Source organism: Onychomys torridus, chromosome 22 (genome assembly GCF_903995425.1).
Source record: "Onychomys torridus chromosome 22, mOncTor1.1, whole genome shotgun sequence".
NCBI lineage: Eukaryota > Metazoa > Chordata > Mammalia > Rodentia > Cricetidae > Onychomys > Onychomys torridus.
The window spans coordinates 28957973-28974219 of NC_050464.1; the positions used below are offsets into that span (position 1 = coordinate 28957973).

A 16247-nucleotide genomic window follows, 5' to 3' on the forward strand; every position below is an offset into this window, starting at 1 on the left:
TTGTTTGGAGACAGGTTTTTTTTCCCCCAATTAACTGATTTTCTGATGCTGGCTGTGGAGTGCTGAGCAAAGGATTTAATCCTCTTTCCTCATCTATAAAGTAAAGGGTTAGGACTATATATTTCTTCTGGGTCTTCCCAATTCAAACCCCTCAAATCAAGTTTTCACCAGCCTCACACAGCTTCAGCACATTTTTCAGTCTAGACCCAAGGTCACAGCTTTGTCCCTTTCGATGAACTTCCCTCAGTCCCCACTCACAGTCATTACTGTGCAGCCTGTGTAGCAGGGGATCAACCAGTGTGTACCCTGATGGAAATGCTGATGGAGATGAATACACAGACCATGGAGACCAAAATGAGGAAGCGCTGGTTAGATCTGAGACAGCAGATAGGGTCTAACATAAATACAACACCCTCTTCTGCCTCCCCCAGCACTGAACAGACATGGTGCACAGCACATGCAGGCAAAACACTCCCACACATGAAATAATCTTTTAAAGAATACAAGTGTGTAAAGTGGGCTGAAAATCTCAGAGGTGGGCAAGCAGAGAGAGGTGCCACCCAGACTAGCCTACTCGGTGAGTTCCAGTACAAAAAATGGGGGGTATCGCCTGAGAACACTACCCAACACTGCTCTCCAGTCTCCTTCAGCATGTGCACACATATGCACCCCACATGCACACACAGTCATACAATGGGATATCAACTGGCAATGAAGAAGGACACAGTTCCAATGTGCCAAAAGCATGGATAAGTCTCAAAACATCAAGGGAAAGTGAAGAGTAAACACAGGTCGGAAGGGAGGTCCCATGCTGGTTCCCAGCACCAAATGGAAAAACAGTGTACGCTGTGTGACTGCATCTCTACAATGCTCTGCATCAGGCATAACTAGTCTGCAGTGATAAAAATCAGAGCAGTCACCGCCTGTGGGGTGACAACAGAGGACTCACTTCAAAGGGCTCTCAGGGAACTTCCTGTGACAGAAAGTCTCTCCTCATTGAACACTACCTGGGTACACACAGGTTACTGACTCAGCAGGATTTTTTCTACTTTTCCATTAGGTTAGGACAGACAATGAGACATCTCATGTGTGTTGTGTGCTTGTGTGTGCAGGCGTGAGCACCCATGCATGTGAGTCCTGCCCTCACTCTGCCATATGCTCCTTTGAGATCGAGTCTCTCACCCAATCCAGAACAAGGCTGCAGACGACAAGACCCTCCTGTGTCTAGAGTTCAGAGCACACATCTGCACGTGGCTTTTATGTGGGTGCTGTGGTGTGAGCTCAGGCCCACATGCTTATGCAATAGGTGCTCTTGTCCACTGGGCCACCTCCCCAGCCCCACATTAAAATCGTTCTTAGTGAGATGTCTTCATTTTATTGTATGTGAATTATACTTAAGATTTGGTGTTTTTGTTTGTTTGTTTGTTTGTTTGTTTTTTGGTTGTGAGCCTAGCCTTTAACAGCTGAGCCATCTCTCCAGCCCTTGTTTGTTTTTTTGGAGGGTTTTCTTAGCCATGGAGATGGAATCCAAGCCCTTGCATATGCCCAACACACACTATACTACTGAACGACACCCCCAGCAACATTCATTTTAATAGGAAAGCAATGCAGGAGTCGGTGAGACGGCTCAGGGGGTAAAGAAGCTTGCTGCTAAGCCTGATGACCTGAGTTCAATCACCAGAACCTACATGGTAGAAGGAGAGAACTACCTCCTGCAATGGCCTCTAGACATGTGCATATTCACATGCACATAATCAATTGATCAACACAGAAATATAAAAATACTTAAATGTCAATTTTTTCCGAGACAGGGTTTCTTTATGAAACAGTCCTGGCTGTTCCAGAACTCACTCTGTAGACCAGGCTGGTCTTGAACTCACAGAGATCCACCTGCCTCTGCCTCCTAAGTGCTAGGATTAGAGGCGTGCACCACCCCTGCTCGGCTTAAATGTCAAATTTAAAAGGGGAAAATTGTATTTTACAGTATTTTTTGTATTGTACAGTATTCTTTTTTCTTTTTTAGATTTATTTAATATATATGAGTGCTCTATCTGCATGTATGCCTTTATGCCAAAAGAGGGCATCAGAGCCTACTATAGATGATTGTGAGCCCCCATGCTAAGAACTGAACTCAGAACCTCTGGAAGAACAGCCAATGCTCTTAACCGCTGAGCCATCTCTCCAGCTCTGTATAGTATTCTTATAGACCTTTTTAAAAATTATTATAATTTGTGGTTTTGATAAGAGATACAAAAATGGTTTAACTTAAATGGCTTTCAAATATCTTTAACTACACAGACAGAATGTCCAAGGAATGTACCTTAAATCTGAAATGAGAAGTGTAAGTTCCGGGCTCTTAGTTCACAATTAGGGAATAGGCTTCAAGTCTAGTGTTCTGTACACTGTTCCGACAGAGGCAATCAAATCGACAAGGCAGCTCATACAACCGTCACTGAAATCTTACTCTGCTCAGAAGAAACAGTGCACATCAATGTGTGACACTGGAAGACTGACAGCTTTCAACCAGAGAGCTTAGCCGCTGAGTGTAGTCACGCCCCCAGATCTAAGCACCAGCTCAAAGGCATTATGGGAGAGGAAAGTGCCACCCAACACCAAGGGAAGAGCTGGGGAGAGCCAGAGGGCAGTTCTATCCCAGCCTCCAGACAAACAAAAACAAGATAAGTGAAGAACAGAGGGGGAATTGGGAGTGGTAGCACACAGCTGTAGAGCCAGCACTCAGGAGGCAGGGGCAGGTGGATCTGTGAGTTCAGAACCAGTGTAGTCTACAGAGAGTTCCAGGACAGCTGGGGCTACATAGAGAGACCCTGTCTCAAAATCAACCTAAAAGAAAAATCAAAGTTAAGGGGCAGAAAATGGGAGAAGGGGAAAGAAACAATGAGCTAGGATTCGAGAGACTTCAGGGGAAGAAATGCAAAGGTCAGACCTGGGTTTGATGGCGATCTGAACAAAGAGAAAACAGAGGTGTCGAGTGAGTGGCAGAGCTAGCAAAGGTGGTCATTAGAGGCCACTGGGATTTACAGTGGCCTTCCCCAGTGTGGGAATGTTATTATGGTTGTTTTTTAAAAGTCCTCATCTGCTGGGTATGGTGCCACATGCACATGCTCTTTGTACTTCAGGAAGTAAAGGCAGGAGGAGGGTGAGTCCTAGGCTAGTTACAGAGTAAGACCTGCCCCCACCCCTCCAAAGAAATCACACACCTGAAAGATGCATCTTGAAATATCTACGAGTGAGAGACTATGCTTGAATTTGCCCTAAACTGCTTTGGAAAGCGCATAGAAAGCCAGTGAGACGGCTCAGCAGGTAAAGGCCCCTGCTGCTGCTGTGGCTGACGTTTATGCCTGATGTCCCGAGTGTGACCCTCAGAGCCCAGCAGTGGAAGAAGGGAAATAACCCCACATACACTATGCGCATTCTTGCTCGCCCTCTCTTCCTTCCTCTCTCCTCACTCTCTCACGTGCTTGTGCACATGCTTGTGAACACACACACACACACACACACACACAGGAAAACACACAGAAATGCCAGACATATTGGCATATTCCTTTAATCCCAGCACCCAGGAAGCAGAGGCAGGCAGAGCTCCATGAGTGAGGTGAGAGGCCAGCATGGTCACATATTAATTCCAGGCGTCTCAAACACACACACAAAAGTAAAGAAACGTAAAATTTAAAGCAGACAGAGGAGGAACATAAAATTTAAAGTGGCAGATGTGCAATTATATTTTTTTTTCTACTTTTGTGTGTTCTTAAAATTCTGTGTACACTCTAAATTTGAAATTTTGGAGCCGGACATGGTAGTGTACAGTTTTAATCCCAGCACTCAGGAGGCAGAGGCAGACAGAGCTTTGTGAGTTTGAGGCTAGTCTGGTCTATGTAGTTCCAGGACAGCCAGTGCTACACAGGAAGACCTGTGAAGTTCTGTGTATTTTAAAACTTCCCCGAGAATCTAGGAGAAGGGAAGGTACCATGGAAGGCCCCAGGCTCCGTGTGCAGCAGCACAAAATGACAAACACTAAATGCATGCACTCAGATGTCCCACAAGTCAGAAGGAAGCAGGGCAGTTTTGACACAGTGACAGTTTTCGGCTTTGTCTTACTCTCTGGCCCACAGTATGGCTTTCCTCCTCAGCACGGTGTCTCTCTTCTTGAAGCCTTCATTTGACCAGAACGGCCACCTCCCAGTGCTCCTGAGCCCTACCACTCAGTGGCATATTCAGACTTTATTGATGTACATCTCAGAAAAAGGGAATCCGAGCTGGGATATAGAACAGTCAATAAGTGTTAGCCATGCAAGCATGAGGACCTGAGTTTGACCTGCAACATCCGCATAAAAAGCCAGATGTGATACATGGCTCTTGTAACCCCAGTGCTGGGGAGGTGGAGAAAGTGGATCCCCTGGGACTTGCAGGCTAGCCAGACTAGCCTAATCATCAAGCTCAGGTCCCAGGGAGAGACCTTGTCTCAAATGACAAGTCAGACAGCTCCTGAGCAACAACACTGAGGTTGTCTTCTGGCCTGTTTAGCCACACACACACACACACACACACACACACACACACACACACGCGCACGCGCACGCGCACGCGCACGCGCACGCGCACGCGCACGCGCACGCACAAATGCACAGAGACATGCACACTCCTCACTGCACATACACCTACACACAACATTTTTTAAGAGAAAGAAAGGGGAACGCACACTTCTGTTGAGATTCTCACAGCTGATCGGCAGCAGTGTGCTCAGCTCCAGATCTGTGACCATCTGCCGAGACTCGGCCAGCAGGCGCTGGAGCTTACTGGTAGGAGAAAAGTCATCCTGAAAAAAAAAATGCAGTTCAGCACTGTGAGCCAAGGTGCATTTTTAAGTGTTTTTGCACAATCACAGCTTATAACACAGATGTTAACTCTCTATCAATGGTAGATATTAGTATTACAAAAGACCACCCAATTCCTTTCATTTCTTATAACCTACTCAGTGAAGTAATGCAACATAAACAGAGCCTACTACAACTAGTTATAAGGTTTCTAGACATTTCCTAAATAAAAACCAGGATGGGTATGGTGGCACACACCTTTAATCCTAGCACTTGGTAGGCAGAGGCAGGCAGATCTCTGTGAGTTCCAGGCTAGCCTAATCTACTTAATGAGTTCCAGGCCTGCTAGGGATACATAGTGAGACCTTGTCTTTAAAAAAAGGGGGGAGGGGGTTAGGGGGAAGTGTGGAGAGATGGCTCAGTACTTTAGTACACTAACTGCTCTTCCAGAGGTCTGAGTTCAATTCCCAGCAACCACATGGTGGCTCTCAACCATCTGTAATAAGATCTGGTGCCCTCTTCTGACCTGCAGGGACACATGCAGGCAGAAAATACTGTATACATAATAAGTAAATAAATCTTAAAAAAAAAAAAATCAAGTCATAATTAGCAGGTCAAAGTAATTGCAGAACAGAACCTTAGCACTAAAGGTACGTGGATATGTACTTTAATCCTGCTATTTTATTTTTATTGGTGTTTTTGAGGGTGAAGATCAGAGGACAGATTAAAAGAGTTAGTTCTCTTCCCAATGTAAGTTCTAGGAACCAAACTCAGTTGTCAGGCTTGGTGGCAAGCACCTACCCTCTCTGAGCCATCTAGATGGTCTTTAATTTAAAAACAAAACAGTGATTTATTTTGTGTGTGGAAGATATGTTCCATGACATGAAGTTGGAGGAAAACTTTGCAAAGTCAGTTTTCTACTTCTACCCAGTGGATTTGGCTGTTTGATTCAATCACCAGCTTGGCTGTGATTGCCTTTACCCAAACCAAACCACCCTACAGCCAGATAAACAATGTAGAAGGAGGTGGCCGTTTCACCAGCTCTTTTTTGGTTTCTTGAGACTGGCATTTCACTCTGTAGCCCAGGCTGGCCTAGAACTCACTATGGCTCAGATTCACAATCATTCAGCCTCTAACTACATTGTCAGGTTACGGGTGTGTACCACAACCTCTGTCTTGTTTTCCTTCCTTCCTATGGGATTTGTGCATTTAAAAAAAAAAAAAAAAGAAAAGAAAAGATCTGAAAAACTATTTGTTGGATCTAAGCTTATTGCACTCACTTATTATTTAAAATCAGACAGTAACATCCCCCTCTTTTTTGAGACAGGGTCTCTGTGTTGCCCTAGCTGCCCTGGAACTCACTGTATAGACCAGGCTGGCCTCAAACTCAGAGATCTGCCTGCTTCTGTCTTCCTAGTGCTGGGATTATATGTGTATAATCGCCGGGCGGTGGTGGCGCACGCCTGTAATCCCAGCACTCGGGAGGCAGAGGCAGGTGGAGCTCTGTGAGTTTGATGCCAGCCTGGTCTACAGAGCGAGATCTGGTCTACAGAGTGAGTTCCAGGAAAGGTGCAAAGCTGCACAGAGAAACCCTGTCTCAAAAACAAAACCAAAACCAAAACCAAAACTTAATAATAACAAAATAGAATGAATGGGTATAGTCAAAGCCTAGCTAGTTTTTGTTGTTTACTTTTCTTTTGAGAAAGGAGGAAAATGTAGGTGTGGTGGCTCACATCTATAATTCAAGTTCTTAAGAGGGAGACCTGTTAAAGAAGAAAAGGAAGAGAAGGAAGAGAATGTGCTGTATACCTGTAACACCAGCACTTGGGCAACAAGTAAATTCAAGGTTGTCCTTAGCTACACAGCTGGTTCCAGGCCAGCCTGGGCTACATGAGATCTTGTCTCAAAATAAAAGCAAGTAAGCAAACAAAAACCCTAAAAACACATTAAAAAAAAAAAAACAGAAAAGGAGGGGAAGAATTTATAAAACATCCTTTACTTAGAGAAAGTGCCCATCCCTGCTGTAGTCCTGAATCCTTACCATCAGGAAGATGCTGAAAGAGAACCCCCCTCCCCCCCACACACACATGAAGGAGAGTAGAAGGAAAGCTTCGTCTTCTGCTTCATCACCAGATCTACTTTGCCCATTATCAAGGGCAGAACGGAGATTGCACTCTAGACCCAGCTTTCTGGGGACTCCCAAAGGTGGGAGGGGTTCCATCTGTAGTAAAAACGCCACGCTGCACATTGTCATTTCTGCAGCCATGTCTTTAAGGTCACCAGTATGTCACCTTTGACTCTATGGAGACTGCTGTCACCAGGGTGTGTGTGGACGAATGGGTGGCTAAGGACAGGCAGCTGAGTGGAATTTGCTGCCAATTCTTTTTGTATTGTTGTTGGTTTCAAGTTGAATAAAAAAAATCAATACAGCAGTTTCTGAAAGAAAAAAAAACTTTTTAAAAAGAACCTTGAGGACTGGCAAAATGGCTGAGTTCAATCTCTGAAACCCAGACTAGAGAGACTAGAGAGCTAGCCTCAGACTTTCCCAGGAATGTGTACACACCTGCACTAACACATGCACATCACACACATACACAGACAATATTAATAAATGAAAATTGAAGAAAAGGAAAGTAAAGCTGGGTGGTAGTGGTGCATGCTTTAAATCCCAGCACTCGGGAGGCAGAGCCAGGCGGATCTCTGTGAGTTCGAGGCCAGCCTGGTCTACAGAGTGAGATCCAGGACAGGCTCCAAAACTACAGAGAAACCCTGTCTCGAAAAAAACAAAAACAAAAAACAAACAAACAAACAAAAACAGAAAGAAAGAAAGAAAGAAAGAAAGAAAGAAAGAAAGAAAGAAAGAAAAGAAAAGAAAAGTTGGGATGGGGATTTAGCTCAGTGGTAGAGCGCTTGCCTTGCAAGCACAAGGCCCTGGGTTTGATCCTCAGCTCTGAAAAAAAGAAAGAAAAGTCAGCTGGACGGTGGTGGCGCACACCTTTAATCCCAGCACTTGGGGAGGTAGGCAAAGGCAGGTAGATCTCTGAGTTCAAGGCCAGCCTCCGACTCACCTGCATGGTCTGGAAAGCCCCATTCCTGTCTCTGTCTCTGTCTCTCTCCAAACCCTGCCTGCTCAGAGAGTCTCTGAACAAAGGAAAGGTGCCAAGAAGCCCAGTTCTGTACTCTTGGAGACTACAACCACTTCCTCCCCTGAGGCCACCAGCTGCCCAAGTCATTCCCACCCCCGCACCTGCAATGCCCAGCTTTTGACCATGCTTGGGCACAAACCCAGCTTGTGGCGGACACATCATCACTCCTTGCCTACAGTCTATACAGTCTCCTGCCTTAGTTCGGGTTCGACTTCTCTGGCCTGTTCTTGGAGACCAGTGAACCTGTCCTGGATTGCTCTGCTCAATATCCTTGTTGTTATACTTCAATTCCACTAGATCTGGCTTACTGCGCTGGTGGAAAAACACTTATTAGCCTGGTCTACAGAATAAGTTCCAGGACAGCCAGCGCTATTTGGTGAGAAACTGATTTTAAAACAAACAAACAAACAAAAAAACCAGAAAGAAAAGAACCTAAAAAGGGATGAGAAGACAATGGGGGAAAGTACAAGATCAAAGGATGTGTGTGTGTGTGTGTGTGTGTGTGTGTGTGTAAAACTGTGAAAGAATAAAGACTTTCAAGTAACCTTAGAGGCCTATGACTTAAAATAAATTTAGTGGAAGATATTGTGGCACACGCCTTTAGTCCCAGCACTCGGGAGGTAGATGCAGGAGGATCTCTGTGAGTTTGAGGTCAGCCTGGTCTAGAGTGTTCCAGGATACTAGTTCCATAATGGCTACTAGGTCTATGTAGAGAAACCCTGTCTCAAAAAAACAAAAACTAACTGTCCCCAAAAGAAAACCCCCAAAATACATTCAGATGCATTTTATTTTATGTGTATGAGTGTTTTGCCTGTATGCATGAGCACATGTGTGAATAATACCCATAAAGTTCAGAAGAGGACTTCTGAAAATGGATTTTTTTGTTGTTGTTGTTTGTTTTTTTGTTTTTCAAGACAGGGTTTCTCTGTAGCTTTGGAGCCTGTTCTGGACTAACTTTGTAGACCAGGCTGGCCTCGAACTCACAGGCGTGCGCCACCCCCGCCCGGCTGAAAATGGATTTATAGATGGCTTTGAGCCCCAAACCTGGGTCTTATCCAACAGTGGTAAGCACTAACTGCTGAACCATCTCTCCAGTGTGTGAGAAGGTTCAGTCACACAAGTCCGTGATGGGAAAACCTAGAAATGGCCAAAACTAAGCAGCAATGCTACAAAAGAATAAAAGCATGCCAGGGAGAAACTTTGCTTGACTAAATTGGGAACTTTCATGTAAAACATAAACCTTTTCATTGGACAGTGCTGCATCTTTGCTGAGGAACACACTCTTGGATGAGGTTCTTTTGTCTGGAGAGGCCCCTGACTCATCTTCTCTTTCAGCAGACTTGGAGGACCCCAAACATTGCGGAGCCTGGATGGTTATGAGCTCACTGCAAACGAGACCAAAGAGAAACAGTGTCACACGCATGTCATTCATACACTTCAAAGTACGTTAAGAGGACCAAAAAGGGCCAGCATGTTGCTCAGATTTATAATCCCAGCACTTGGTAAGGAAGCCAAATCGGGAAGATTGACCCACATGTCTAGGCCAGTCTGAGCTACATAGTAAGTTCCATGCTAGCCTAGAGGACAGAGTGAAATGCTGTCTGAAGAAAAAGAGAGAGAGAAAACAAAGAAGAATGTAACCAGGCGGTGGTGGCTCACTCCTTTAATTCCAGCACTCGGGAGGCAGAGGCAGATGGATCTCTGTGAGTTCGAGGCCAGCCTGGTCTACAGAGTGAGATCCAGGAAAGGCTCCAAAACTACACAGAGGAACCCTGTCTGGGGGGCGAGGAGGGGGAGAGATTGTGACAGGGTCTTGCTATGTAACCCAGGATGGCCTCAAACTTGTCTAACAAGCATACAATACTGCCTCTAGCTTAAACATGTTTTCTGAAATGAAGTCAAGGTTGAATGGAATAATATGATTTGAGTAGCATATTATACATTAATGTATACCATTGCAAGTAAAAATTAAAATCTGTAGTTCACGGTAACTACAAGAACAAGGACTTTTCCTCTTTCAAAAAGTACAGAGGTGGGGTAGAGGAGTTGCTCACCAGTTACCAGCATGGGCTGCTCTTCCAGAGGACCCAAGTTCATTCCTGGCACCCACCTGGCCATTCACAACCGCCTGCAACTTGAGCTTCCAGAGATCTGACACCCTCTTTTGTCCTCTACAGACAACTGCACTCACGTGTGTGTAAGTGCACACACATACACTGCTGCTTACTGCTTCTGAAGACACCTGGGTTCAGTTCTCAGAACCCATATAGCAGCTCACAATTGGCTGTAACTCTAGTACCAAGGAATCCAATGTCCTCTTCTGAACAACACCCACATACATAAGATAAAATTATTTAAAAAATGTATTTTTAAACCTTTAGCCCAGCAGTGGTGGTGCAGACCTTTAATCCCAGCACTCAGGAGACAGAGGCAGGTGGATCTGTATGTTTGAGGACAGACAGGTCTACAGAGCGAGTTCCAAGACAACCAGGGCTACACAGAGAAATCTTGTCTCTAGAAACCTTTAAAAAAAACAAACAAACAAACAAAGAAAAGTCCAGCATGGTAGAACATGCCTTTGATCCTAGAACTCAGGAGGCAGAGGCAAATGGAGCTCTGTGAGTTCAAAGGCAGCCAGATCTATACAGTGAAACCCTGTTTCAAAAAAACCAATAAATGAAGCTTTATAAGTACAGAAGGGCCACCAAGATACCTCAATGGGTAAAGCTGCTTGCCACCAAGTCTGAGGACCTGAATTTGATCTCTAGGATCCATATGGTGGGAGAGAACCAACTCCATAAGTTGCCTTCTGAACACACAAATGTTGTGGCATACACACACTAATAAATAAATGTAGTTTTTGTGGGGTTTTTTTGTTTGTTTGTTTGTTTTAAGTATGGAGGCTAGGGGTGCAAGCTCACTACCTTAACATTCTCAGCCCTGGATGCAAACTCTGAAGCAAAAGAAACAGAGTTTTAGTGAAAAAACAAAGGTGCTAGGGACAAGATCCTACAGAAGGCAGGGGTAAGCACTACTAACAGCGTAAGGATAAACGGTGAAAAGTTAGGCTTCTGGCTGGTGAAACTGACGCAGGCCCGTGACTCTGCGAAAGTGGAGCAGCGCTGGGCAGATGTCCCTGCAGGTACCAGAGCTCAGCAAACACAGAGGAGCAAGTACCTGTGGTCCCCCTCTCTAAGAGACCTCACTTGGTAAGTGGAAAGAGGCACAAATGTGAACATGCACCTAGATAATCAAGTGGATACACGGGTTCTTGTAATCTGAGGAAACAGGAAAACACCACTATCTTTCCTACTTAATCACGCATTGGTCCTGTGCATGTGGCTCAGCCGGCAGAGCAAGCTGACACTAAATTACTCAAGTTAGTGAGGTCACAGGGGCCTTGAAGGAAACCCTGAATGTAAATTTGAATTTATTTGTACATTAAATTTAACACACACACACACACACACACACACACACACACACACACTGCTCTCAAAACTACTCAATGGGCTGGAGAGATGGCTCAGTGGTTAAGAGCACTGGCTGTTCTTCCTAAGGTCTGAGTTCAATTCCCAGCACCCACATGGCGGCTCACAATCACCTGTAATGAGATCTGGTGCCCTCTTCTGTATACATAATAAGTAAATAAATCTTAAAAAACAAAAAAACAAAACGGAACAAAACAAAAAACAAAACTACCCAATGCAGGTTTTCCCCTTATAAATAGAGAATGTTTTTGGGGGGATGGTTCTCAAGGCTGTAGCTTAGTGGTAAAGCCCCTGCCCAGCATGAACAAAGGCCCCATTTCAATTCCCAGCACCCCACACACACATACACAAGATCTTGCTTACTAGGGATAAACAGACAGCCATGCCTTCCTGATACTTGCAGCATTCCAAAGATCTTTAAAAACCAAATGACTTAATGACATTTAGTATAGCAAATGATTTTTAATTTTGCACTTGGCAGAATATCTGTCTGGTTTTTAATGACTCAAGCTTCTTTAAAAGGCCCAAATAATACCCTACATAATGTAAGTACTAGAGATTTTAATCCTAAAGTCCTGTGAAAGTCAATGCAATGATTAAAATGAGGCTCTCAATATAGAAACTTCATCCTTTCTGTGCTCTGAAGAGCTCTACTTAAAAATAGCAGGCATTATTACAGTGCCACTCAGCCACAAGATTCAGCAACTCTAACAATAAGACAAGCTTGAATAATTTAACATATACTAATTGTCTTATGAAAAAAGAAGCCAGTTGCTTTTATCAGCTTGTTAAACACCAATGTTCTGTCTTTCACTTATTTAAAAAATAAGAAAGCCTAGGAAATGAAAAGTTTAAAACAGATAGGAGCTAGACACAGAGGCGCCTGGGAACTGAAAACAGGTATGAGCTGGACACAGAGGTGAGGTATGGTGGGTATGTGACATGTGGAGAGATCCTAGATAAGAACAGATAGAAACTGACTTGGGGTCTGTACTGCAGTCTGGGCCTCTCAAATGGAAAGGATCTAGGGTGAGGAATGCTCCAGAACAGCATTCCACTCCGCACAGTGACCTACTTGTTTGTTTTCTAACAAAACAGCTTTGCCCAACTCATAACTGGTTTTATTTTTAAGTAAAACCTCTGCCTCAGAAGCCACCCTCAGCGCAAACTCTCTTTATTGGAGTCTATAAAGTCTCCTTGCACACTTGAGTCTATGCCAAGAGGAAAAGAGCAAAAGGTCTGTCTTAGGTACGGCTGCAGTTTGCAAACAGTGCTTTCTCGCTGGCCATAGGCATAAATGTCTGCTGCAGCCCTATCTGCGCCTGTTGTCACTTATGCACCTGTCTTTACAGATGGGAGCATCACTAACCTTGCTGAGGAATTATATTTCATTCCACTGACACCTCCTGAACAAGTGCACAAAGTTTTGTGGCGAACAATCCTTTGCATTTTGGAAGGCTTGAAAATGTTCATCCACTCTACGTCAGTCATGTGCCCTGGGGCTTCGACAATGATGTTACTCGGGTGGCAGCATTTGGACTCACACAGGTCACTGTCCCCCATGCAGACTTCATTTTGGGTGCAGCAGGAGATTTCAGACAGCTCTGCAGGGTCATGGCAGTCTCCATCCAGCTTTTCCGGCTGTTTTGAGACAGAGCAGTTAGAAAGGCCCAGGTAAACGTTGATGTCGTGCCACTGCTTCTCTTCAGGTATCGAGACGGATGTGTCCGAGGGCTGCTTCTCTTCCACCTGAAGCTCTAGGCCATTGCTTTTTGGAGATTTTCCATGAATCTTGCATAGTGTAACTTTGTTTTCCGGTTCAGTCTGGATTTTTCCACCCAGAGACCAAGACTTTTGTTTCTCCAGTAAGTCTTTGGTAAACAGAGATGAGAGGGCAATCACACTTTTTCCCCCAAAGGCAGCATTAACCTGCAGCTTCTTCTCTCTGCATGCGTCACAGGGGCTCTTGTCTGACCTACTGTGCTGAGCCAACGTGACCTCAAACTTTTGATCCTTAACCAATGACTTCTGATTTCTCTCTCTCTTAATATCGGTTTTTAGGTAGTTATTGTCAAGGTCTGATAAACACATGTCTCTGCTACAGTGGCATTACAAAAAAATAGGAGTTATAAGAGAAATTTGATACTATCATCTACTAATATTACCTCCCCCAAGCCTCATTGCTAGCCCTAAATCCCAATAAAACCCATTAGTCTGACTTTCAGAGCCCAATTGCAGCCCCACCTCCTACAGGAAGCCTTTCTGAACATCAAGCCTATGTCCCCTCCCCTTTCCATCCCTCACTCATTGTGTTCGTCATCAAAACAACAGCAACAAAATCAAAACTACTAGAGAAATGTGACGAGACCTTTGCCATGTCTCCCTCTAAGGTTTTCCTATCAGAGATGTCATCTGTTTGATTTGAGACAGGTTCTCACTTGTAGCCCAGGCTGGCCTAGAAACTGTGATCTTCCTGAGTACTAGGAATACAGGTGTGCACACCAGGCTGGGCTTTTATTCACCAATTCTGATCCCTTAGAAAGCACGACTCTTTCTTTCCATGATGGCCTGAGCCACTTCCTTCCTTCCTTCCTTTCTTTTTCTTTTTTTTTTACTTTATACATTTATTGGTTGGTTGGTTGGTTGACTCTGTGTGTGTGTGTGTGTGTGTGTGTGTATGACAGAGAGAGAGAGATAGATAGAGAGAGAGAGAGAGAGAGAGAGAGAGAGAGGGAGGGAGGGAGGGAGGGAGAATGGAGGTCAGAGGACAACTTCTGGCAGATGCTTCTCTCCTTGCACCACAGGTGCTGGGGTTGAACTCAGGTCTTCAGGCTTGGGGTAAGTGCCATCACCTCTGGCACCATCCTGCCAGCCATGGCATGAACTACTTCTAAGAAGCAACTCCAACTCATCCAGTGCCTCCCAGTGTCAATGAAGTTCAAAGAGTGAAAAGACACATGTCACAGGCTTCTGCTTGAGAGAACACTGCGTGGGCCTGGCCTGCTGGGGGCAGCCATAGATGGGACACAGAGCAACGGAGTGGCAATTCCTGCAGAAGGGACGAGGAGAGAGGCACAGCGCAGCACGTGAACCCTGCCGCCAGCTGCGGTTACAGCTCTCACACCCAGGCCCTGCAGCTACCGACCCCAGTTCCTCCGGAAGAGGAGCTGGAGTCACCAGTCACTGGCAATCTAGTTCAGGCTTCATAGTCCCCTGCAGACTCAGTGCCTCTTCTTGAAAAGCACACTGGCTTTAGTCAGGCCCAGGTCTGTAATCCCAGTAAAGAGGAAGACTACCATCAGTGTAAGACCAGCCAGGGTGACTACTTAGTGAGAACATAGCTCAAAATCTAAAAAAGAAAAAGAAAAAGAAAGGAAATGGACTTCACTGTAGTAGCTGAGCTGCATTCTCAAGCCACTCTTCACAGTTTTGGAGTTGCACCCCTCCCCACAATTCCTGTCACAGTCGAGGGAAGGCTGCTGCCCACTAACTGGCCAACAGGAATGCCGAGCCCCTGCTGCAGCCACTGACGCTATTCTTTACATTATTCTTTGAGGCTGGTACCAAGTCCACAGAGCTGATTCTGTGGAAAGCCCATTGCCTTGGCAATGGCCAGGCTGCACTATTGAAGGCCTGGCTATCTGCAGTGTCTACTTGGACTCACAGACCCATGGACCTGGCCTATGATTTTATTTTTGTTAGATGACTAGTTGACACCTACAGATTACACATAAATTCTTACATCAGGCCCTCCATAGCACCAGGATTATCGTAATTATTAGTCTACACAGATTTATTTCCTAGTGTCGAAGAAACAGCGGCAGGTACCGGCTTACAGCAAGCACAGGGGAAGTGAAAATCAACATCAATACCATCGGCTAAGATTACCTGCATCCCAGGGCCTTTGATTCCTCCATCTTTGAGTCATATATCTGTATTAATTCCTGAGAATTCTCTACATTGAAATTAAGAAACTGCAGGTCACTCTGTTGTTTTACGTAAATCTGCCAGAGATGTCAACAAATCAATACAATAAGAACAAATCCAAACTGAATCAACAGTTTGGCACTTTGAAATCCTAAAACAGACCAGATGGTTTGCTTTGCTGTCTCCTGTGGTAGCAGGATATTTCCATCCATCCTAAACTCTATTTCCCACAGCCAAGACACTATCTGCTACACTAAATATGGCGTATGCCTGATATAGTGAAAATCCAGGAGGCACCATTAACAAAATCAACAGGTGCTGGGTGATGGCGGCGTATGCCTTTAATCCCAGCACTTGGGAGGCAGAGACAAGTCAATCTCTAAGTTTGAGGCCAGCCTGGTTTACACAGCAAGTTCCAGGATGGCCCTGTCTCATTAAAAAAAAAAAAGACCCCCAAACAAACAAACACACCCCTCCCACTCCCTTGCCACACACACACACAAAATCAAGAGGCAGACAGCTTCCTAATTCCCCAACATTTCCTGCCTATGGTCACAGTGGACAGCTGGAACATACCTGTCTCAGATTGTGTAGCTCTGAATTTGTACGATCTTGCTTTGACTTGGCAATATCAAGTAACTCATCCTTCCTCTTTTCTCTCTCGGCTGTATAAGGACAAAAATGATTGGATATTTCTCATCAGTAATATCAACACACATCTCTCAGGTTCTTAAGATTTAACAATTAACATTTTTGTTGTGATTCTTAAAAACTGTAAAATGACTAAGAAGAGCTTTCATATGTGATTCTAATTAGATCAATCATGAATCAGGGAAATGCACAAAGTAATT

General features: G+C 44.8%; 1 protein-coding gene across 4 annotated transcripts in view; it reads right to left on the minus strand.

Moving 5' to 3' along the window:
- Ccdc62 (coiled-coil domain containing 62) overlaps positions 1–16247 on the minus strand; it is a 44587-nt gene that overhangs the window by 4653 nt on the left and 23687 nt on the right. For 2 of the 4 annotated variants that reach the window (XM_036171821.1, XM_036171822.1), the window contains exons 7-11: positions 15973–16061; positions 15358–15473; positions 12839–13567; positions 9219–9363; positions 4718–4834 (exon numbers count right to left, since the gene is read on the minus strand). In XM_036171821.1, coding sequence (XP_036027714.1) covers positions 4718–4834; positions 9219–9363; positions 12839–13567; positions 15358–15473; positions 15973–16061 — 1196 coding nt within the window. The remainder of the gene's footprint in view (positions 1–4717; positions 4835–9218; positions 9364–12838; positions 13568–15357; positions 15474–15972; positions 16062–16247) is intronic. The other 2 variants (XM_036171824.1, XM_036171825.1) reach the window with 2 other exon arrangements.